Below are 24,907 nucleotides of genomic sequence, written 5' to 3'. Positions count from 1 at the left end.
CCTTTCCCCTCTCTCACACTCAGGGAAACATACAGCTTTACTCCAGTATTTAGTCATTAAGCATTGAAAGCTCTGTGAGAATATAGGCAGCTATACTGACACCGTAATTCTTGCAAAGTGGCAGTGAGCCAGTTCATTTCTGTTGTTGTGGTAGTTTCAAATGCCCTTGTTTCATCTTGGTATCATTAGCGTTGTTAACTTAAGTCATGGGAAAAGGTGTTACTATTATTCTGGCAACTTTGAGCATACTCCTATGCCTGTTGATTGCAAGAGGAATGATAGATTGGGTCAGCTCCTTTTTAAGTAATTACCTGGTTATTTTTCAGCCTCTGTATTTTAAACTTGTGCTTTATTTATTATCTGCCTAGAAACCATTCTCCTGATTGCATAGTTTTTAGACCTTTGACATTTCCATGTGATACATATATAGAGTTCTGGTGGTGGGTGGTTTTAATCTTCACAGGGACAATAAATGTGGCAAATCCCTTAAGCAATGGTGTGAATTTCTTGATGTTTTGATCCCTTTCTACTTATTGCTGAGGTTGCTTGATTTAAAAACATTGGGCTGGTGTCTGTTGTTATCACTAACGCTCAAATGGCAAACCAGGTATTCCAACAAATTTTCCTTTCAATTAATCGTTGACATCTGCTTATTCTAAGCTTTAACCAAGGTGAGTTAGGTCTTTTGGCAGTGGATTATTTGTCTTTTATGGTGTGTAGGAAACTGTTCAAATGTTCATTATTTTCCTTAAGTACAAGTAGAGAAGACTGTTTGAATAAAACTGACTTGATGTGATGTTTTGTCATGACATGAGTGTCCACATGCTCATTTTGGAAATGTTCAATGGTATACCTAAGAGCATTCATTAAACAACAGTGACAAATCTGTTGAAAGGACAAAGGACATTACAAGTCTTATGGGGGGGAATCTGGGCAGTTTTGATATTAATGACTTGTTTATCCTTGTTCTGAGGAACGCTGATAAAGCTAATAAAATGAGGATCGTTATTAGATTTTTTTATACTATTTTAATTTTTTATTTTTTTTCTCTGAAAAATTCTTTGCTAGTTTTTGTACTTTTTCTGCCACTGCCAGTCTTTTAGGGTTTTTATGTTGCAGACAGAACAGATTCCTCTGACGTGTTGGCCATCTCCAAATTATTCTGCACCCTTGTACTTATTCACTGATGTGTAAGGGAAGGAATGAAAAACAGACTCCTGTATCCTGAGAACAATCATGTAACCCTTCTGTCTGTTCCACTATATTTGAAGTCAAAATAACAATAGTTCTGTAGAGAACTGGATTAACATGTATAGTGCAATTTAAAGATTGGAATATATTCTCATAGGAAAAAATATTCTTTGAAAGGTACAAACAGATTCTCAGACCTGTGTGCATGAGTAACTATTTGAAGCTCTTAATATACATTAAACTGTATCAGTCATCCCTTCAAAACAGTTCAGTCTGAACTCTCATTTCATTCATCTGTTCCATCCAAATAATTGCAACAGTTTAATTTTAGAAGAAAAATATGAATTAAAACACAAATTTCAAAAGTTTTGTCAATACTACTATCAAAACCTAAACCTTCAATAGATTTAAAGACATTTTTATGCTTTATTTTACATTTCAGTGACTGAATTTCTTACATAGATTTCTTCTGGTTGTGCTTGCACAGGAAAAGCATTTTTATTTTATTTTTTTTTTGAGAAAAGCTAAAATGTCTAACTGCTGTACTTTTCAGAATATTGTTAAAATATTATAGCATGTCTTATGAATGTTAGCATCTATTTTATTGTGGATTATTATATTTTTGTGGAAATTTTAAACATGATTTTTCATTTTTTCCTAGGGCTGATATGTGATATATTGTAGTCTGAGTATTCTTGTATGAATTTTCTCCTTACATACACATGCTACCTATCAGTTTGTTGCTGGTGAATATTTGCTAATCTTATGATAAAGATCAAGAGCTAACCCATTAAAATTGGTGGAAGACTATGTATAGGTGCTTTCTGTCCTTTGAAAAAATCAGAAGAACAAATAGACTGCTGAGAGTGCTTACAAAGAAGAGAGGAGGACACTTTTTAAAAAAAAATTTTTTTTTTAGGGATTTGGAAATGTGATAGATTTGGGGGAAATTAATTAATGAGATGTGTGGGTCGGAAAATATTGAAAATTTGCTGAGATTGTGGTTTGTGAATAAAAGACCACCTCTGGTTTTTTGGGATGTTTTTTGGATTTCCTTTGTCTGTGGTAGCATAAAGGATGGTTTCATTCCTTTCAGTTTCAAGGGCAATCCTTTTTCTTGCCAGGTGGCAGGCATCTGGTTTGTGATGACTGCTTGCTCTTTGCACAATATTGCATAAATTATGTCTCTGCTTAACAAAGGGGGTTACTATGTGCTGTGGTATTGCAAATTAATAATGTTCTTGACTTATAATTTTGAATGTTGAAATTGAACAGTCTAGTCATATTCACTTTATAGTCTGCCTCATTTGTGGTATGATGATGTACTTATATTTCTAAAGGTTCATTTCCCTGTAGCTTAATTTTAGAATTTCAAGCATCTTTAACCTTACTCAGAAAATCATCTTCTGCTTAAAGTGTGTGAAGCGGACATCCAGGGCAGTATTATGAAGTGTAAAGAGCTAGCACAGTGAATTTGCTGGCATAATCTTTATCACTTGTTGTTTAAATAGCTGTTATTTAAAAAAAAAAAAAAAAAGTTAAGGAGTTCAGGAATACATTTTTGATGTGAACACCAGCTTGTTAGTGATAGATACTGAGTTAAATCTATGATGCAATTCTGAATAGACTTGTTGGCCTTCTTGAAGATGTCATAGACCACCAAAAGACAGGTGCGTATGGCTTGGTCACCAAGCAAATTTTTAAAAGTCTAAATTAGACTTTAGCATGATGAAGGAAGGGAGGAGATTAGCTTGTCAGTGACTGAAACGGTTTTGCTACTATTTTGTATATCTTGCTTATTATTTCAAAGTTTTCTGTGTTTGCGCATACAATTTTATGCATTTCTGAGTGTTAGCTGGAGCTCAGTTGCAGGATTGTTAGTTTGGAGAGAGAACCAAGTTATCTCCAAATAACTCTAGAACATGGTTATGAGCTGTTTGGGGAAAATCTTTCTCTTCCTCACTGCCTTCAGTAGGACAGTAAGGCAAAATCATTAGTGACAGTGCTGCTGCTTGTGATTTTGATTTTCTGTGATGTATTTGTAATTAGTTATTAATATGACATAGTATATAGGTAATCTATGTGCAAGTTATGTCTTGGAACAAAAGGATTTACATATGAATTCCTCCCTCCGAATCCCACGACTTAAGTTCAGGTTTTGTCTGCAATGAATTTGAGATGCTGAAGACATCTTAAAACAGTACAGAGAGAGCTTCTCTTGACCACTCTTCCAGAGCAATATTGGTATTCTATATCAATTTAATGGCATGAATATGCCTGATTTACATGTATTAAAAAACTGCCAGCCTTTACTGGAATGAAAAGGCAAATGGATAAAAATGAAAGCTGTACCATAATACTGTAGTCTACGTGAAGTTTTAGTTTCACATGATTTTCTGAAAAATGAGCTACTGGCAGAGAAGATGTGATTCACATAATTGAGTTTATGGTCTCAGCACCTTCATTTTCTTAAAAACCACACTGGGCACATACTGGAAATTCCAACCATTCTGACATTATGGACAGTATAAGCCAACAGTCTCCACTTACTGCTGTCATATCGTTGACTTTGTAGTATCTGAGAAATGGGCCTTAGATTTTGAACAAATCCTGGTGTTAATGTGCTGTTTAGTAGTGCCAGATTAGATATGTTATTTGTCTCTAGGAACTCCATTTATGTTTTTGCTCAGCCAGGTGATCTGAGCTAATACAGTAGTGCATATGCAAAGTCATTATCACAGAAAAAAAAATGCACTGCAGTCAGAAAGGTATTTCTAATGCTTTCTGAGAAGAAACAGCAACATCCAATTTGCATACATCAGCATAACTGTAACATTTGCAATTAATTCTCAGTTAAATAATTTTAAACCCGTTGGAGGTAGAGTTATAGAGTGATAGCTGTTGACGGGGGGGGGAAGTACATAGTGCTGTCATGGAAGAGGTTTTTTCTCCAGAGCTTGGAACAGAGCCCAGCAGAAACAGACTGTGCTGTCCCTTTGCATGTTAGGCCGTGGAGAGGGTAACAGCTTCTTTTTTCTACCTGCAACTTTGCTAATGGGTGGTGAGGACAGTATGATAGACCTAAAGGTTTCAATCCGGAACAGGACCTCAGTATGGAATCTGTCTTTTTAAGTGTTGTCTGCTCCAAAAATGACATGAAACTGCTATGCTAAAATTCAACTTGCAGTCAAGCAAGTATATACCCAAGTCACAGATGCACTGGTTGATAACTGAGGTTGATAACTCTCAGTGAGCGTTCTCACAGTTAACAATAAATACTGCTAGTACGAAAACTTTAAGGTAACTCGTGTCTGTGGAGATTAACTAGATTTACAGCAAAGTGAGTGGATTTGGCTTGAAAACTTAACTTTGGAAACTTCAGTCTGTACTTTCTGAAAAATCATACAATTTTCAAAACATTTTGGTCTTTGGGTTCATAAATTCAAACTGATTTGAATGTCAAATGCCATTTGAAGTTAAAAAAAATCTTAGTATGATCAATACTGACTGTATGGAATATATAGAAATAAAACCATCTGACAAAGCATAGAACCGAGTCTCCAAGGGAATATCCAACAGGAACTACCTGTCATGCAACTAACACTAAGTGTTTTTAACTGGAAACCTGATTCTGTTTGGTCTTGGTGGAAATTTTGGAATCTTGTTTGGTTCTTATGAGTGGTTGGTAACTCAATTCAAACATGAAGGTATGGCCTTGACAAAAAGAGAAATTTTTAGCATATCAGCAGAACTATTCTCAGAGGTGTACATGGGTAGCAATCAAATTTCTCCTCCTCCTCCTCATCTTCCTTCTCCTCTTCCTCTTCTTCTCTTCTTCTTTTTTTTGAAACCCTGCTGATTAAAAAAAAATAAAAATAAAAAATAAAATAAAATAAAATAAAATAGAAATATCAAAATTATCATCTCTGGTCCCATGGCAATTTATTTGCTGTGATCTAGAATGGCCACGACCCCACCACCACCGCCACCACCTCTTTCTTGATCTGTGAAAATACTTACCAACATAATCTGTATTCTCTTTAGTGTTTTGCTAAATACGTAATTTGGTGTTCTCAATTCAACAACTTTAAAAGTGTATATTTGTAGGGTTTATTTGATGAATTTGCAGTGCACAAGTTATGTGGACATATCTATATGTTAGCAAACTCCAGAAGAAATGATGGATGCAGTAGATGTTCGTAGAATATAATGGTGTTTGCTTCCTTTTAGCATCCTTAAAAAGAGAAGATAAAAGTATCCTGTGGTAGTATCCTGGACAACAGGGAATAATATAATAATATGTAACGTTATACGTATTATATAATATATAATACTTATTTAATATTTAATGATGGACTGAAACTGATTAGGGGATGTATGAAAAGCTAAATTGGTGAAGGTGCAACAGTATAAAAGCTCATTTCTAGGTAATACTTAATACTGTGAGACATTAGCACAGTTTTTAGGTATGCTAGATATTTCAAACTTAGCTGTCCTTTGCTGTACAATACAGTAATAATAGCAAGATGCCTTGTGTGACAAATAAATAATTCACATGCACACTAACTACTTCTAGTTAAACTGTCCTTTTACTATCTGATTCAACAATAATAACTGGATGTCCTGCATAGTAGATAAAGTAATTTGCATGCACACTGATGTTCTTCTGTCATTGGATATGATGTAATTTAATCTCATTTTTCCACCAGCATAATAAATGTGACTGTGTGCGAAAGAGAATGTGTGTGTGTATGTACCATTTTACTTGGAAATAATCTCCCAAAAAGGAGGAAAATTACTACATTGCAAAGAGTTTGGTGTTCCCAAAAGACTTTGTTTACAGTTTTGTTTGAGTGCTAAGCACTTATTGTAAGGAGAATAGATTGTTCTAGTTCTAGTCATTATAATACTGTTCTGTTTTAATATTGCATGATCTGTGGGCTGCCATAAAATTCTTACAAATTGAAGGGCTGATATAACATGAAATGAGGCACCTCGTCTGAATGTTGCTTTTGTTTTGTATATAACAAATTAGTATGTTGACATTTGTCACTGATGGATTTCATTATTTGCTGAAAGGGGTTTAGGAGGTTTGACAGCATGAATGGTTTGTCCCACAGACTTTTGAGAATTGATAAAGGCATCTTTGTTCTTTGTGCAAAAGCACAACAGATATCTTATTGACTTGATGCATACAAAAAGGAAGGCTTGCATAGCTGCTGCACAAAATAAACTAAAAAAATAATTTTGAAGCCATTACTTAACTCTTGTGTGTTGTTCTCTCTCTCTCTCTCTCTCTCTCTCTCTCTCTCTCTCTCTCAGCTAACAGCATTAGGTAGCATTAATCAACGTAACAAGAACCACATTTTTTACATCACTTACAGTTTATGTATTGGTTATAGATGACAAAAATAAGAAAAATAGGTAATGGAAGATAGCAGTACTACTTAGTTAAAAGTATATTGTCTGAACCATTTTTATGACAGGAGAGTGCAGAGTGTTTTAGCATTTTTTGTCTAGAAAGAGGATGAAGGCATAGTAGAAATAGTGCATTTTAGCATGAATGTTGAGAATCAGAATAAACTTGGCAGCATTGGTTTTGCAGCCAGTCTTTTAAGTACAATGAAAGGCTTCAGCAAGTGGATTTGTAGAAACTACTAGGTACCACCAGGTACCAGCAAGAATTGTGGGTGATACTATATATTGGCAAAAATTCTGTCATGTGCAGATAACTATCTTCACCTCACTGTTTGCTCCCATATGTGTTGTTGGCACAAGCAGCAAGAGATATGAACGGAAAATTTTGAAGAATTGGACCTGTGCCTCTTTTATTGCATGATAAGACATTCTGATCATTTTTTTAAAACTCTGAGCTTTACATTTTTATTTATTTGCCTTAGAAATATCAGGTATTTCTAGCTCTGTCTGCTCCTGTAACGATTCCTGGACGATTCAGGTATATATCCGGAGTTTTCTCGGTCTTCAGGTGAAATATTTGTGATAGAAAAAGCAAAAACGTTCCTCAGGTTTATTTTGTTTTGGGATACTAGTCTAACTGTAGTTTGTAAAGATTTAATAAGAAGCACTTCAGCCTTCAAGAAGATTTAATTTCCTTGCTGCTTTTAGAACAGTGATACAGATGCTTTTAGAACAGATCATAGCATTACACTGAGAAAAAGAATCTTTAAAATTTCAAAGAACAAGTAATCTCTTCTGTTGTTGCTGTTTGTTTCTTTTGTTTGTTTGTTCTTGTGTATGTAGATAAAAGCTGTCTTCTGTATATTAAATGAAGAAAAAATGACACATTCTTTATTTTACTTTGTCTTGTCCAAGTCATCTTTTGAGACTTTTAATGTACTGGATCTTACCCTGAGTGAATTTTATCTGAATATGGAGAAGCAGATAAATTTTGCCCCTTCTGTCTGTGTATTTATCATAGTAGCTTATTTGTACTTTGGCTCTCAGCTCTGTTAGTATCTGCCGGAAGCTTCACAATGTAGCAAGAGGAAATCCAGGTCTTCCACTAATAGCAATGATGCAAAACTACAAGTAATGAAATCCATCCATGATCGCATAATAACATCCACCCATCAGTGACAAATGTCATCGTTTAGACTGGAACTGAGAAATGTTGTTTGTGACTGTTGTGACAATATAAAGAGCAGTTTGAAAAGACTCTGAAAAAAATGCTATGTGCATTGCTGGTATACAACAAGAGCTTTCTCTTTTAGTCTTTAGAAACCAAAAATAATTATTATCATACACACACACAAAAAAATGCATTTATAAAATGAGAGGTGAGAGTACCTATGTCTGTTTCTATTAGCCTCTTATTTAAATAAAATGATCAATTAAAATTATGAATTACAATGTGGAAAAGTTTCACATGAAATCTGGAATTTAGCAAATCCAGAATGTAAACTAAATATTGCATTTGCATGTTAATATAAAGTTCTTATTGAAATTAGTGGAAGCATTGTGTTTCTTCTAGCTTTTCAGAGATGAATTTTCTCTTCAGCCTCTGAACCTCTTTTGTGATGCTCTGTATTTCAGCAAGAGTAGAGATACCTCATCATTGCCATGGTCTTTGCATCACCTGTTTATTCTTTTTTTTTAAAAAAAGGATAGTTCCATGAAAAAATCCATATCCAAAAGTACTATTCACTGAAAAAAAAGAATCCAAAATATTGTTATTTTCTTTATCTTTATTTCTTTGCTCTTTAACTGGAATAATCTACATTGGTTTCCAATCTATGTTTATTAAGAGGGGGGAAAAAAAAGCTAATTGAGTTGTACAGCTTATATGATTTATCATTTGGAAACATAAAACAATATAATTTTGTATTATGAATACTTAGTAAGGAATTTGGGAATTGGTGGCACTAATTCACAAATTATTTTCAATGTTAACAATGTCAATGCTTTTTGAAAAGTAATTGCATGCATGGTGTGAATGTTGAAAATTGAGCTTGCGCTTACTCCTATCAATAAATCAGTTAAATATGAAAAATTTATTATGTGATGTAAAACATGAAAAGCTTTAGTCCTCAAGATGTTCTAGAGAGTTCTAGCTTGTAAGATTTTTTAACAAGATTGTAGCCATGGAAATATAGTGCTATTGAATTTTATAAGAGGTTTCCATTGCTTTTTTTTTTTTTTTTTTTTTTTTGAGTGGAAGGTTGTTTCAAACAAATCAGAAAGAAGAGTCTTGATGGGCAGTAGAAGGCTTTGAAATAGTAATTCTTTCTATTTTCCCCTATAATTTTTTATGTTTGTTTTTCTTTCCATACAACAGCAGGCAATTTGCTGCATGCCACAAATCCTGGGAGTAGAGAAGTCTAAATGCACAGATATTGTTGGGCTTATGTAAGACATCAGGAAGTGAAATCTAGAGAGCTCCAAACAAGCACTGCAAGTTCTTCATATCTGAAGAATGTGTAAAATGAAAAGATGTGAACTAGAGCTGCTGTTAGGCATCCTGGGGAATATCAGAGGTCAAATGGAGGATAACTCCTTAACTCCATGTTTCTTACTTGGGTGGACTGATGGTTGATCTTGTCAGCTCCAGTCCCTGATGAGCTTGTTACAAACTTGGGTTAGTGCACAGGCAATACTTGGTTCGGAGGCATTTATCAGATTGACGTCTACATGTGAAATATGTCCTTTCTTTCCCTCTTGGGGGAAAGTCCAAAGTCAGGACACTTGAAGCAGATAGGATTTATTAATATGCTATGACTGCATGGTATCAATCACATATAAGTTGTTTTGTCTTGTGAATTTTTGTAAAATCACAAAGTTTTTGTCTTAGTGCTGTCAATGTGTGTGCTCCGTGGATGTTAGATGATGAGACAGCATTATTTAAGTAAATTAGTTGCATTATTACCAAATTGTTTATTTTGTGGTGTGTTCTGATGTCAAGAGCTCTATCTAGGGAAATTCCTGTAACCCTTCTGTTGGAAGCAATATTTTCAGTCTATCATTTTAATACTGTATATTTTGGTTGGATTATAGAGGACAGTTCTTCTGGAGCTGAGCACCAGAAGAAAGCTAGAAGTTCAGAACAGAGCATGGTTTAGAAAAAAAATAGAAAAGAGTAATGTCCATTTTTTGCAAGACTGGAGTAAAAATTAAATCCTCTAAATGTATTTCTTGTCTGCTTGATGTGCACCTTGTAGGCCAGCTGAATAAACATCTTGGTTTAGTAGGTACAGCTCTGCATTTTCTACTTGAAGTTCCCTAGGGTAGAAATATGAAATGAGAATCCCCCTTTTAGATTGACTGTCCTATGGTATTCAAAGACGTTAATGTGTTGTATCACCCTGCATATGGTTAGCTCTTTTTGATCTGATTTTAAAAGAAAAAATACATTTTTAAGTAGCTTGGTTCGTTTCTTGACTTTTTTTTACATCTTCATTGTTAAAAAATACCAGAGTATTGGAGATTCATTTTTAATAGAACCTTTTTTTAAACCTTTTACTCACATAAAGCTTCAAGCAAGTTGTGATTGGAAATGCTTGATACAGCATGGAAGGATAATACATATCTATTCATTTGTGAACAAAAAGTTAAGAGAATTGAATTATTATTAGATGGGTTGATACAGTTTACCTTTATGTTGGCAGATTAGTGTTATCTGAGAGTGCATTGAATTTTCTGTTTATTTTTTGAAGCATGTAAATCCTGTGTCCCTTTTTGTTCAGGTCAGGATGACTGGCCTTTTGCAGTTGCAAAATAAGGAGTCCTGGCATAAGAAAATAGCATTTGTCAATGCTTGGCAATATTTTCAGTGTGTTTTATTTCATTTTTGTCAGTCATGAAATTCCAGAGCTATTCTGATTTCTGAGGAAAACTTATAAAATTTCCTCTGTGAATAAAAATCAACAAATCAAATCCACAGTTGATTTGTAATTCCAAAGATATTTGAATTAAAATAAAAGCTGTGGAATGTGGTGAATGTCACAGTCGTGTGGGATCAGTACTGTGTTTCTATATAAGTTTTTACTTCGAGGCTGTTCATTTAGCATAATTTAGAATGCAGATATGAGAAGGATCAAGAGTTGTTACAAACCCAGATTTTTTTAAGTTTTTTTTATTTTTATTTGTGTGTGTGTGTGTAGCAACTGATTGAGCTTAGGTTGATGCTATCTTTTTCCTTTCACTGTATTATTTTTTCAGTTTTATGCCAAGTACCAGTCTTGCTCCTGAATAGCAAAAAAGGGTCTCACCTGGGAGGGATCCACCCTTGTTTATACACATTATGACTAATCTGGCTTGGTATAACAAAATAAGCAAAACTGAAGTAGTTGTCTGACAATTCATGGAGCAGCTGCTGCCCAGGTTTCTGATCAGTAATTAGATGCTAGGCTCTCTGCAATTTGAAGCTTGGATGCTGAGTCAACGTACTTAGAGATTGTCTGATACCATCCTCCTTCCAACACACAGGAGTTCCCTGTTGCCTACAAGAACACTATATTATTGCAGGATTTATGGAATAAGAAGTCATTCATCTGCTCTGGAGTGACTGTCATCTGTCACTTCCATTCACCTGATGGTTTGTTTCCCAGTATGATTATAGGGAGGGAAAATGTCTTTACAAAGTTTCCAATATTTCTGGTGCAATTCTGAGTTTTATAACTACAAGATTCTTGTCTCTACAACTTCATCGTATGTACGTTTGAGCTTCTGGCATACAGTAAACTTGGGAGATCAAAAAGTTTCATGGGAGATCAAAAAGATTCATCTCTTTAGTTCTCTCAGTACGGAAACGTAACATGCACCAGAATGCTGGAGATTACAGAGGTAAGTAATTGGATGTGACACGTTCTTGTGTCTGCATTCCAATGACACAAGTGTCCTCAAAGATAAATTAAGCTAACATTCAAAGTCTGATGTAGATATTGCAGACAATATGATAATATTGTTCTCTGTATCGCTGCAGTAATGTAGGTTGAAGGCAACTGATGAGAGTTTGCATAACATGTTTATAAAGAGTTGTCACTTAATTGTCTAACTGTCCAAATTCCAGCAATCCTGAAATGTATGTCTCAATGTTAGCATGTTCCTATGAACAGATTTTTGAGGTATTTTCCCTGCTCCCTTTTACATGGGAATTTTCCAGAAGTAAAATAACTCTTTAACCCATTTACTATCTGACTTCCTTTTTCTAAATAGGAAAAGGTAAACAACACATGGAGTGTTATTAAGACATGAAAAGTATTTTACGTTATAATTTACTTCTGTAATAGTGGTTTTGGGTTCTACTTTTGACTCCAGAAGCCTAATTTGTGTCTCAGCTCTGTTGTTTCAAAAAGTACTTAAGGAAACATGTCTGCAAATCCCTGTATGCTTAGAGGGAAAAAGTTCTCCTTCAAAAGGAGTGGAACAGGCCTGTTAGAAATGTGCTTCATGTTCCTAGCTTAAATGTGTACTTAAGTTCTTGCACGTACATTTGGCTTGAGCTTGTGCTATGTGTCTCTTGTCTGATTATGTGTGAGCAGCCAAAAATAGCACACTGCTGCAGCCTCTGTGCAAAGCAGCACCTGCATCAAGTCATGAGTCTGGAGAAGAAGTTTAGCAAAATTGCTTTCAGAAACTTGGCTTCTAAACTGGTGATATTACTTGTTCAGAACTCTAGGACTCATTGGAAACCTTTTATTTGTTACAGAGAACATTTATTAAGAACATCTACTTGAGTGGATTCAGATGATTAGAACACAAGGACCCCTTGGCCTTTCACACCAAAAAATTCTTTCCCTTTGGAGTTCATATTTTCCCTCATATGCTTCCCTTCATACCACAGTTACAGAGTTGATATTTCCCTTAACTGCAGTTTTACTTGGATAAAGAGCTTGTTCCTTCTTTCTGTACAAAGATCTAAGTTATAAGGGTGTAATTCTGGTCAGAATAATAACCTTTTGCTTTAAAAGTATAACCAAGTGTATACTTGTTGAAAACAAGTCATTAACTTCTATTTTTCTGTAAGAGCCATTGGGAATTCCTCCAGCTTCCTGGGAAGGACTGGTGTTTGTTTTTTGTTTTTTTTTTTTTTTTGTTAACTGGGAGAGGTTTCCCACCTTCCTTACCGCATTGAGCTAACCTGTTCTGGCCTGCTTTAGAAACCTGGGCCAGACTTAAAAAGACACCAGCTAGAGTCATATAAAGGCTGGGCATACCTTGTCAGGTCTTGATGTAATTGCGGAGCTGAATCACCTTTGTCCCCTCCTAGTGCATGAACAGATTTATTTCCTTTTTAATTCCAGTGAAAGCAATAGATATCAAGCATTATAATTCATTTCTTATAAATCAGATGGACGGTATGAGGTCCAAATTCCTATTCGGGTTTAAAAATGTATAAGTATATATATTTCATTATATATATATATGTATATGAAATTGTTGCAATTTAATCATCATCCTAATTATCTTAATTTTCACATGGCCACTTTCTTGAATTACTGAATTTTTGAGCAACAACACTAATAGTAACAACAATGAATGACATTGTACATCCCACATATTAAAAAAATAGATTTAGGGATTAGGTCAGATCGGTAAAGGTGGAACAGAGCTTCTGGAATTCAAACATGTATTGGAAACAGAGAATCTGTATTTTAATATAATACATAGAATCAAATTTCTCCCCAGACTAGTAGGTGCTGGACATACTATAAAAGCACGTTCAGTCTTTGAGAAAATTACTCTTAAAATAAATGGGAACTTTGCACTGCTCTGTAGTGATATCTGCTGCTGTATGAAGCTCTGAGTTGGACATTTAGTTGTTTGTTAAGGGAAAACAGAATAAAGGGATTATTTAAGGTGTTCTTGGGAAAGGAAGTTGTTGGCTGTACTGAGACTCTAAAATGAAATTCCGCTGCTGCACATAATCTTATTTTTGACCTTGTAGAAGTTGCATTCATATTCCTTGCCCAAAATTTAACTCATGTTCATTTTTCTCTCTAAAGTGCTTTTTAATCCTTTTGTAAAGGAGAAGGTTTTCTGATTGTGGCATTTCTATTATTTAATTGGAAAGAGAAGGAACTAGAATCTTTACTTTTATTATGTGTATACCTACAGTAGTCTTAAAGTGCACACCGTTCTGTGAGCTTGTTTATAAGGCATGAAGTTACTTGTATTTTGCTGAAACAAATGGCCAAAGCACAACCAGCAGTATGTCTGGAATGTTATTTACTTGGTCCATTTCTGCATTTTTTCTTTGTAGCACTGTACACATGCCACAGTTAGGGGTCATTTACTTACCACTGACCAAAGTAGTACCCCCAAAGCTTCAGTTATTCTTCTCAGTAGGGGTTTGTAATAAAAGGCTCATCATGTTCTGCAGCTTCTGTGCTCACTCTTCCCTTCTCTCCCTCCTTCACTTCTCTTAATCGGAATTGCTTTTGGCTAAGATTTCTAGAGCTGCGTTTTTTTTTCTTGATGTGTTCTTTGTGACTTGATTCCTCTATTGGTACTTACATTTCAATCATTTGGCATTGTAAGAAATAATGTAGGAAGTTAACTTGCTTTGCTGGATTATATTTACTATTACTATTATTATTATTATTCTACAAGGAGATGGTTACTGAGTATGTTTTTCTACTTAAGTGTGTGTCATATTTTACGTTTCTAGTTCCAGATACCCAACCAGTTGCAAGAAAACTGTGGGTGTTTTAACATTTCCAGCGGAAGGGTAGGGTGGGTGGGGAAGCTCTATGGAACGCTGACGAATAATATTTGACTCTTGGAAATGTCTTAAGGCCATGCGCTCCCCTCCCACGCTCGGAAAGCTAGACTTAATTTTAAAGACTTGTGGTCTTGAAGGTATTACCATTGTTCTTTATTCCCTTTCTAACTGGCTGGAACTGAGAAAACAGTTGAAAAGGAGATTATGGATGCCTAGGGTTAGTGCAGGAATACTCTGCAGATGGTGGTGGTGGTGGTTTGTGTCCTTGCAGGTCCCATTAGTGGCGCCGTGCCCCTTTAATCCCTTCTACGTTAATCATAGAGGTCTTAGTTCTCCTACTATTTTTTTCCCAGGCGTAAAATTATGTAACTTTTAGGACATTAACGTCTACAACATCTGTAAGCATAACAGAAACTGCCTTACAGCAGAACAAGAGCTGGGAACTGCAGAAACTTGCAATTCAGTGTGTTTTCCATAGCAGAGCAAGTATGCATAGCAGGTTTTTTGTCCCCAATTTCTTCTTTTAGTACTTAAGTGCAAAGCAGAGTAGATACAGATTGTGTTGTTTTCTCCTGTAGTGAAAAGGAGAAATTTAGTGGGTATCTAAGCCTTCTTTTCACTTCTGTGAAGGGTGCTCTCCTTCCTCTGCATTTGCACAAACCATCACCTCTTATCATCAGTTGGTATCTTTTTAACTTGTTTTAAGTTGTAATGAGCACATGAGCTCTACTATACATGGCTCTTGTTCTTTTGGGTAGTGATTTATTTTCTTTATAAAATGTTTCTGCTTTATTTATTTCCAGCTTTGATCATTTAACTGATAAGTACGCACTACCCGTATTCACACCTGCTCATCTTTTATTATTGTGGCTTATGCATAAATGCTTGTGTTGAAATAAATCAATCTTGTAATTTGAAAAATATAAAACTTTGGTTTAAGTTACTTCGTAAAGGTAATGGCTGTTTGACAGTTGAATACAAAACAAGTGCTTGGCAGAATTTTAATTTAATTATCTGCCAACCAATGATAAAGTACAACCTAATTCCTAAAAATGCCTGAGCTATAAACTATTTGTCATGACCTAGCATGCATACAGTAATAACAGGCTGACAAGGCTAATAAAGCCTATACATTATTATGGTCATAGAATGTGTGTTACAACAGGTCTATAATGTATTTTGTCCTTCTTTCCCATTGTACAGCCCACACATCATCTTCCTGTCACAGAGTGTATTACCTGGGGGGAGCCATCTCTGTGGAACACGTCTGTGCCATGAAATTGCTCATGCTTGGTTTGGACTGGCCATTGGGGCTCGTGATTGGACTGAAGAGTGGATAAGTGAAGGATTTGCCACTTTTTTAGAAGATGTATTTTGGGCTAGGGCACAACAGGTAAGGTGATGATGCATCACTTCTCAACTGAATCATGTGGAAAACAAAATTATATTCTTTGCTGTGAATTAGATATAAATAAAATCTCTTGTGTTATGAGGCTAAGTTTTGAAAAATAATATTGGAATTTGCCTGCTAATTTGATTTTTTTTAATTCTTTCTTTCCACAATGAACACTGATCTTTACAGAGGTAAATGTTAGTGCAAATAAGAATGGAAACATCTGTTTGTCAGTGATTACCTTCCCACAAATAGGCTACTTAAATAATATTGTTCAGCTATCAAACAGGTGCTCTGCATTCTCTCTACTTACATCGTGTTCCTGAAAGTGGAGTAATCAGCAGCATCTTACTGAATATCGTAATATTTCAGTTACCTGATCTAAATGGTTTGGTTTTTCCCTGTGTATAGCCAAATGACAAGCCTCAAAACAAAATGAAAGCTAATGAAATACAGGGCCAGCGCTTATACTTTTTTATCTCTTACACTGTCTAGCAGGAGTTACCATCTTGTCAGAGGCTTAGAAATCATTGCCCTTCTTAAAGTGAAAAGCTCATAAATTGCATGTCACCTAGTAAAGTGGTTTTCTGATCCGACTCTTATTTTTGTCATACCTCTGCTATTTCAAGCATTTCATGTGTTCATGATTTCTTCTTGTGCTTGTGTCAGTTAGGCTCTGACTCTGCCGTTAAAGTTTGCAGAGCTCCATCTGTGGAAGAGCAGGTGGGACTGGGACCTGAAATCACGAGCCCTTCTGAGCCTCCATTTTATTACGTATCAGGCATATTTATAGCATCGAACAAAAGAGAATTCCTTGTCACTTACCATGCTTCTGCAATGAGAAAGAGGTGAAGGCTGTCCGAACACTTTGCTTTTCCGTTCTGGTCCTAAAAATTCTTTTCTGCCCTTACATTGAGCATCGCTCCTCTACTGTGAGCTGCCCATATTAATTCTGTTACACTTCTGTGAGTCACTTGAAAGCATTTTAATTGTAGTAGGCATCCTTCCATATAGCTGAAGAGAAAGCAGTGAGCAGCAAAACAGGGTGATTATTCACGGTTATTTTATAAGATCAGAAAATCTTTTTTTTTTTTTTTTTTTAATAATTATTGAGTAGTTTTGGTGCTGTGTAATCCTAGAATTGTAGGATTGTCGGTGAATTCTCTGCTGCCTGACTATAATTCCGGTTGTGACTGAACACTGGTGTAATGCAGGAGAACATTAGCTGCTTTTAGCTTCTCCCATTTCCTGTCTTTTCTTGTAACAAAAAGTGTAAATTAGTTGTTGATTTGTAAGCTGACAACCTAGCATTTATTTCATAAGCATGCATCTCTTGACGCTGTGTTAATGTGGGAAAATGCAACAGGGAGCTTTCACCAGGGTGGCAGACATAGCAGGGAAGAGGGGTGAAGTCAGGACATAGAGCAACTCTTGGCTTTCAAGGCTGGGAAAAGTAAAGATGCAATCAAAATCGATATGTGAGGTATCTGTACGGTATGTTCAGTTCACTTGCAGCCAGTCACTAAAGGGAAAGCAACATGCCTTCTTCTATCCTCGGACAGAAATATTTAACCAACTATTGATTTGATGCACCCAGTGAGGCTACTGTTTTTCATAGTGCTGCTATTAACTCTTAGAGCATCAGGTGTGACTATATTTTTTAACACACGTGTTTATACTCTTTCTTGCATTGCCTGCGCATTAAAGGCAAACAAAATGAGTTTCTCTCTGAAAATTGTTATCTCTTGCGAAATGGCAATCAATGATCTGTGTTTTTCATACACTAAGCAGCTGTCACATGATGAAGAAAAAGCACAGCAGGAATTGAAAGCTTTACTTCGCTGGCGACGACTCAGAGATGAGGTGCAGAATTCTGAAGAAGAGCTGCAAGTTTTAAGGTAAAGCTACAGCAGTGTAATCTTTGCTTTTGCATGTTCTCCCCCTCCCTCCCCACCCCAATCCTGTTTTCTACCATTTTCTCCCTTCAGAGGACATACATCCAAATCATCTAATTAAATTACTGCATTTCCTTATTTCCTTCTAAAGAAAAAAGAAAAGTCAACTTAAATTGACTAGGTTATTCATCTTCTATATAATGCAATTGCTTTAGTGTTTGTTATAGAAAGCTTTCCAAAAACATGGGATTTAGCCTGATATTAAATGTCTCTAAGCAGTTTACAAGAGCTTCTATTCGGGGGAGGGAAGAAATAAAAGAGACCATTTCCTGAACAAAGTTCACTGTTTGAAGCTGTAACAGATTCATATTGTGTGGTTGAAGGCAAGCACGTACAAGAGTATAGCACCTAACTGCCAAGGTGAATGAAGATTTAAAAAACAAAGGAAAATGTATAATGAATTGTATAAATCTGCTTTCTCTTTAGAAATGACTAATACTATTTAAACAAGATTTTGGTCTTTAGGTACCAGATGCTAAGCTGAAGGCTTCTTCTCACGTTGCTGAAGATATTAAATCATAAAAGGATTCCTGCTTTGCTAATGATTTAATCATCTGGGCTGTTCTGATTGGTGTCTTGGGAGTTTGCCATAGTCTTTTATCCTGAAGTGTCTAGAGTGGCTGCCTAACATCTCCATTGATTGTCTCTTCACAGTCTTTGACCAGGAAAATCACATTTACTAATCTGAACTCAGTTTAGCCATACATTGACCAAATCACAGAAGTACATCAAGAGATTATGTAGACCATTGTCCTATCCTCAAATACAGGCAATATATACAGATAATCCCAAGCTGGTATTTTCCAACAGGTTTTTAGGGACCTCCGAATGAAAAGTTTACACAGCTAAGCTGTTTTAGTGCTAACACTAAAGAACTGTTTACTAATATTCATTTTAAATCTTGATAATTTCAAACTATGTACATTGCTTCTTTTTTCTTCACAAACTGGAATCGAAAAACAAATTGACCCCCATATTTTTATAATCATCTTCTGCATGTTTTTGGAAGACTGATGCCATTTCATTCATTTTAAGGTCTTCCCTTCTTTTTTGCTTTTCCATTCAGACCAAAAAGCCTTTTGTATTTGGGCACTGGACACTGTTCGGCAACACAGAAATTCCACTCAGTGGCCTCATGCCATCTGAAAACAAGTAACCAACTTTGCATAACTGTAGCCTTTCACTGATCTGCTTTAATTCATGTTTATTAATAAATGGTATATCATACTTGTAAGCAGAGTCAGTGAGCAATTTGATAATAGCTATAAATTCAAAAGTAAGCCTTATCACTAGCTGCCGTACAGCTGCTAGAAATGTAACTATTGACTGACAGTCTGTTTTTTATTGCTTTATTTGCTTTAAAGTAAATTATTTTTACAAACATTGGTTCTTGTGATATGACACTTATGTGGATGTATGTTTTCGATTTTCAACAGCATGGAATCACGTTTATCTTTTGTGTTAATTATGTAGTTGTTACTTTTAATAAAATGTATATGTGTTTTTAAATTTTTAAAATTGTTTTTTCTAAGGGTCAAGATATCCTTTACAGTTTGAAATTCAGGAAGTATCTGTTTACCTAGGAGGTCCAGGAAGGTGATTCTTGCCCTCTACCCCACTCTCATGAGACCCCACCTGGAGCACTGCCTTCAGCTCTGGGACCCCCAGCACAAGAAGGACGTGGACTTATTAGAGCAGGTCCAGGGGAGGGCCAAGAGGATGATAGGAGGGCTGGAGCACCACACCTATAAAAACAGGCCGAGAGAGTTGGAGAAGTTCAGTTTGGAGCAGCAAAGGCTCTGAGGTGACCTTATAGGAGCCTTCTACTACCCGAAAGGGGCCTGCAGGAGAGATGGGGAGGGACTCTTTGACATGGATTACAGTGATAGGACAAGGAGTAATGATTTTAAACTAAAAAATGGAAAATTTAGATTAGATGTTAGGAAGAAATTCTTTGCTATGAGGTGAGGCACTGGCACAGGTTGCCCAGAGAAGCTGTGAATGCCCCATCCTTGGAGGTGTTTAAAGCCAGGCTGGATGGGGCTTTCATGGTCTAGCGGAAGGTGTCCCTGCCCATGGCAGGGGAGCAGAACTAGATGATTGTTAAAGGTCCCTTCCAACCCAAACTATTCTATGATTGTATGATCTTGAATTTGAAACTTAAGTTTTCAATTGACTTACACAGTTAGTAGTCAAAAGTCTCTGTAATAAGCATGCTGCTTACGTTTTACATAGTGGTATTCTCAATCCTAATACAAAAGAATGACAAATCATTTCTTTTCTGAAAAACATGCCTTTACTATGCACTTTAGGAGAGGATCATATTGGCAGTTTGTGATTCTGTCAGTTCCTGACTCTGATTTCTTTAGTTTCCTGTGGTTGCATTTAAGGACTTTCCTCTGTTTTCAATTCAGATATAAATATTTTTACTGTTTTTGTAGCATGGACTTGAATATGTTTGCTCTTAACATATTTACTGTTTTGTTTTTTTTCACCTGAAAATATATATGTGCTTTCCAGTGTTGGTCTGTAAGAGAGAAAATTCAAAGTATTTGAATTTCATGGGGTTTTGAGTGTGTATAGAGGCTTGTGGTGGTTCAGGCTTGTGATTTTATAAAAGGTTATTAAAAGTAAATGATAGCTGTCCCTTCTTGCCAATTCTGTCAGGAAGACAGAAACCAGCCAGCACACTTCCTTAGCATAAGCTTATTCTTCACCTGTTTTTTGTTCCCTGCTACCTGTATGATTTTCTGTGCTTTCTCCTGACAGCAGGAAAACCTTGCTCAAAATTTGACAGTTGATCCTTTTAACTCTTGATCAAGGAAATGAATAGCTATTCACAAGAGGTGAAAGCCACTCAGCAAACTGATCATCGGCGTTACATTTCTTATTGTGAATATTTGATAATATGTTATAGTAGCATCTTGGATGCTAGCTGTTAAAAAACTGAAGCTAGGTGTGAAAGAAATATGTAAGAGTCCTTTCAGTAGGCAGCAGGTCTGAAAGGCAGCACCAGCAGATCTTAATACTGAAGAAAGAATTTATTGCATTGAAATGTAATGCTCATATCATAAAGATACAATATCAGACAAAATCCCGTGTATTTTCTCATGGAGTTTGAAGCAAGCCTGAATGATAAAAGCACCTGCAAAGTATGTCCTGGCACTCATTTCTGTGGCCAGCATCAATGGCAACACTGTCATCTTATTTGAAAACAAGAAAGACTTGAGTAGTCCATTCCATTCAGTGGCACCAAACACTTGTGTTGAGATTGTTTCTTGTCCTGGTCCTCGTGACTGAACTTCAGCTTGGGATCTTTAATGAAGACAAACCAGTGTTGACATCTAATTCTGTATTTGTCTCTGAGTTCCGCTTGAGTAAAGTCAGTGACCTTACCCGTTTTGCCCCTGAAACAGTGCTCTGTGTCTCCTCCGTAGGTGTTTTAAGTTTTATCAATAATCTGATAGGAAATGTGCCTTTTAGACTGTTTCTCATAGTCTCTGCATACCTTTTCACGATCACATCAGACCATTTAATTACCATCCAAGTGATTTGTAATTTTACTTTGTATAATGTAGTTCTCTGCCTGGCAGGCAAAAGCAGCGTCTTTTGCTTCGTTAGAAATACTGCCAGTATCAAAAATCTGCCAGGTAGCAGATTGAGTAGCTTGAATCAGCTTGTCTTAAGCATTATGCCTAGCTTAATCAACTAGGTTAGATGCCAGGTTTTGTAGGTCAGTGTAATAAACTTTCAGTCTCCGTACCATCAATGTGCTGTAAATATACTCAGTGTTGCTTTAAATTAGTGCGCTGAGGTACTGACACTACAGAACAGGGTACCTTTCTGAATATTTACACACTTCTGCAGACATCGTCTAGGGTATATATACATCCTTGGCAACAGGAATTTCCTGAGTTCCAACATCCAGAAGAGAGACAGCTTTCTAGTCACCTACTAGGATTTACACAGACACAAAGTTGGAAGAGGAAAGAAAGAATCACAGAATAGCAGAATATCCCAAGTTGGACGGTACCTACAAGGATCATGGAGTCCAGCTCCTGGCTCCATACAGGACCACCCAAAAATCAGACTTTATGTCTGACAGCATTGTCCAAATGCTTCTTGAACTCTGGCAGGCTCGGTGCTGTGACCACTGCCCTTGGAATGCTGTTGCTTAATTTAGAATAACTCTGATTATGGGAGTTACATCAGTTTAGTGTGAATCCTGTAGCCTGTGCTCAAGCTCTAGTTTTCAAAATCTATACACTGGACTATCTATTATGGGAGAAGCAAGAAGCGTTTTGGCTGTCTTTCTGTATATGCGGTGAAAAATGAAAAGTTGCATATGAAATTCCTGCAGGCCTTACATTCAGAATAGTGATCCAAATAGCAGATAGGTGCATCTCCTGTCCTCTACAGTGGGCATGCAATGGTTATATTGTCTTGAAGAACTGGAGTTACCGTGGGATAAGATGTCAGTTATTCATCTCCATCCTTCAACGTTGAAGGAAAATCTCCCTTGACAGAAAACAAAAAATACTGCATTGTAAAGGACTGTGTTAGGAACAATGAAAAAATGAAGCTGCATTTACTTCTTTTTTTATTTCAAACAGTTAACTTTTACCTGCGACTTTAATGCGTGTAGAGAATTTGATGTGTACAGGTTCTAAACATAGCACATGAAGAGGAAAAATGGCTTAGCACTCTTTCTTATTACTGGGAAAACTGCAATAAGAAACTATTACACAGACACAAAAAAGGAAGAATTTTTTTCTCAAAGCAGACGTGGCTCTGAAAGAAATTTGATCACTGGGACTGGCTCATGAGAAGTGTGTGGATGATGTGGTTTGAAGAAGCCTGAACTGCTGTGGCCTGTGTTGCCCCTATTCTGTTGAACTGCAGGAAGATATGTTTGGTTTCTGAGGTTGGCCCTTCAAAATCCACAAGAAGACTTGGAGATGTTGTTTCAGTCACGGGGTAGGCCGCTAAGACAGGCATCTATTCTCAAACCACTGTTAGCTGGCATGTTTTCTGGATGGAAGAAACAATGTATTCATAGCTTCTCTTTAATCTTAGTCTATGCTTCTAAGAGTCTATGAGCCCTCCAAACTTTACTGGTGTAAATTTCTGGCACACCAGATTCTATATTACATTTTAAAATCAGGCAGTGAAGAAGTAAGTTTGTTCTATGCTTGTTTGAAAACCCCAAATGTGTGTGTGTGTTTGTAAGGCCTCCTCTTTTAAAAATTCAAAGCTTTTCTTCCAACACCAAACAGCAAAATGAAAGCCAGAACATGGTTTCTTCTGCAGTGTATTACATGCAAATGAAAAAGCTTATTTTTGCAAGTATAGCTGTTTAAGCTGTTAAGCCAACATTCAGGAAGAAGAAGAGAATCTGTAGTTGAAAATAATTATTGCAATATCCTTCCTTCCCTTCCCTTTTGTTCAAAACATATTTTTTATTTTTCTCTTTGTTCATACTTTCCCTGTACACTGTAGGATGGCATGCAACATGATGTCATGCTGGCAGTGAAGAGAGTATACCAGCTTGGTGATGGCCTTCATTTTTACCCCAGCTGAACTTCTCACGAGTTACTATGACGTTCACAGTGCTTCAGCTATAAGAACATGTGGTGTATGAGTTATTTCTTTACTTACTTATCCAAGACTTCATTAGGCTGTTACCATTTTAGGCCTAACAAGGAGAGCACAGGAGAAGTGAGTGAGTCTGGAGCATCCATTGTCAAGCATGGTCTTAAAGCAGAAAAAATCTTTATGCAGGTTCACTATTTGAAGGTGAGTGTTGTAAGCTGATTTTTATTGAAATTGCTTTACTAATATTACAAAGACTTTTTTCCTTTTAGATATCAGCAAATTCGTGTCATCCTGTTTGTTTCTGGCTTAATTTCTTGCAGGGTTACTTCCTTTTGCGGTCTCTGGCAAGGAGAATAGGAGGGGCCTCATACCTTGCATCTTTACGAAAATTTGTCTATAAGTTCCATGGACAGCTTGTCCTTTCTCAGGTACCGTGTTTAGGGTTGCTACTCACTTTTTGAAAAAAAAAAAAATGACCTAAATTTTCTGTTTGACTGTCTAAGTGACTGCTTCTGGTTGTGGTGGAAAGACAAAGGAAATTGTTGCTTAGCAATATTGATGAAATTTCTACCTACTAGGAGGCAATACCTTTTTTCAGGGTGATCCATAAATCTGATACCCTGATAGTACCAGATAATATAAGTAATTGATTTTTTTTTTTTTAAACCATCAGCTTGGTACTTGGGAAGGTCATGTTCATAGGTACTGATGTTCTCAAACACAGGACATCTACTCTCCCATAATTGTCTCCTGTACTCTTTTAGCTTCTGGACTTTGGTTGTGATCATTCAGTCTATTACCAGATAACTCTGTTTCTGACAGAGAAGAAACACAGAGTAGCACTGTAACTGAAAACCTCTATAAATAGTAACAGTGTGTGCATGTTATTTTCTGACTTTATTTCCTTCCTCTCTGCATGCAGCTTCATTCAATTCTTTTATTTTCACAGTCGTTCTTATGAGGACTGCATCCTTCCCAAAAAATCGGTGTCCCCATCACTGCATGGCATTGCACCCACTGTTATTACAGTCTTGTCACAGCATCTTTAAAGGTTTCCTCATCATGCTCCATTCTCCCACGCTTTCTAAAACAGTATTCTTTTCTTTTATTACCAAAGCATAAATCCACAAGGGATATTTAAGATGCACTGCTTCTTTCTTTCAATGGAGTTTTTCTGACAGTGACAACATGCAGTGGCAGCCTATTCTTAAGAACAATTATTCTCCTAGAATAGGATTCTCCTAGAATAGGATTTCTTCCTGGATTGGTAAAGGCACGATTTTAAAAAAATAACATCGGATTAGGAATCAGAATCTGCCCTCCCAAAGTCCAAGTGCATATATTAATCACTTGAACGACAGACTTAGCTTGTTCTCTCTCTGACATAAATGGTATATTTCATACAAAGTAGAACAGCTTCAAAAGGAGAGATTGAGCAAGACATACAACAGAAAATCGTAGCATCAGTTAGGTAGAAAACCCATCTGGGGTTATAAATAGAAATTCATCTCCCCCAGGCCTTTCTTAAAGAGTCCTGTAACCCAGGCTATAGCATTAAAAGATGGTCTTGTCCTCCAGTGTTTTGTTTTGAGA

General features: G+C 36.3%; 1 protein-coding gene across 23 annotated transcripts in view; it reads left to right on the top strand.

Moving 5' to 3' along the window:
• AOPEP (aminopeptidase O (putative)) overlaps window positions 1–24,907 on the top strand; it is a 200,248-nt gene that overhangs the window by 66,918 nt on the left and 108,423 nt on the right. For 13 of the 23 annotated variants that reach the window (XR_014577181.1, XR_014577182.1, XR_014577183.1 and 10 more), the window contains exons 6-9: window positions 15,575–15,764; window positions 17,553–17,662; window positions 23,413–23,515; window positions 23,635–23,742. Coding sequence is in view for 11 of the 23 variants with exons in the window: in XM_083819209.1 (XP_083675335.1) it covers window positions 15,575–15,764; window positions 17,553–17,662; window positions 23,413–23,515; window positions 23,635–23,742 (511 nt within the window). In the remaining 12 variants the exon portion in view is untranslated. Of the gene's footprint in view, window positions 1–15,574; window positions 15,765–17,552; window positions 17,663–18,184; window positions 19,223–23,218; window positions 23,516–23,634; window positions 23,743–24,907 lie in introns of those variants that run through there. The other 10 variants (XM_083819210.1, XM_083819205.1, XM_083819206.1 and 7 more) reach the window with 5 other exon arrangements.

The sequence above is a fragment of the Anser anser genome, assembly GCF_964211835.1.
Source record: "Anser anser genome assembly, chromosome: Z".
NCBI classification, from domain to species: Eukaryota; Metazoa; Chordata; class Aves; order Anseriformes; family Anatidae; genus Anser; species Anser anser.
The sequence above is the reverse complement of the archived record's forward strand: the minus strand, read 5'-3'. Positions and strand labels throughout refer to the sequence as shown.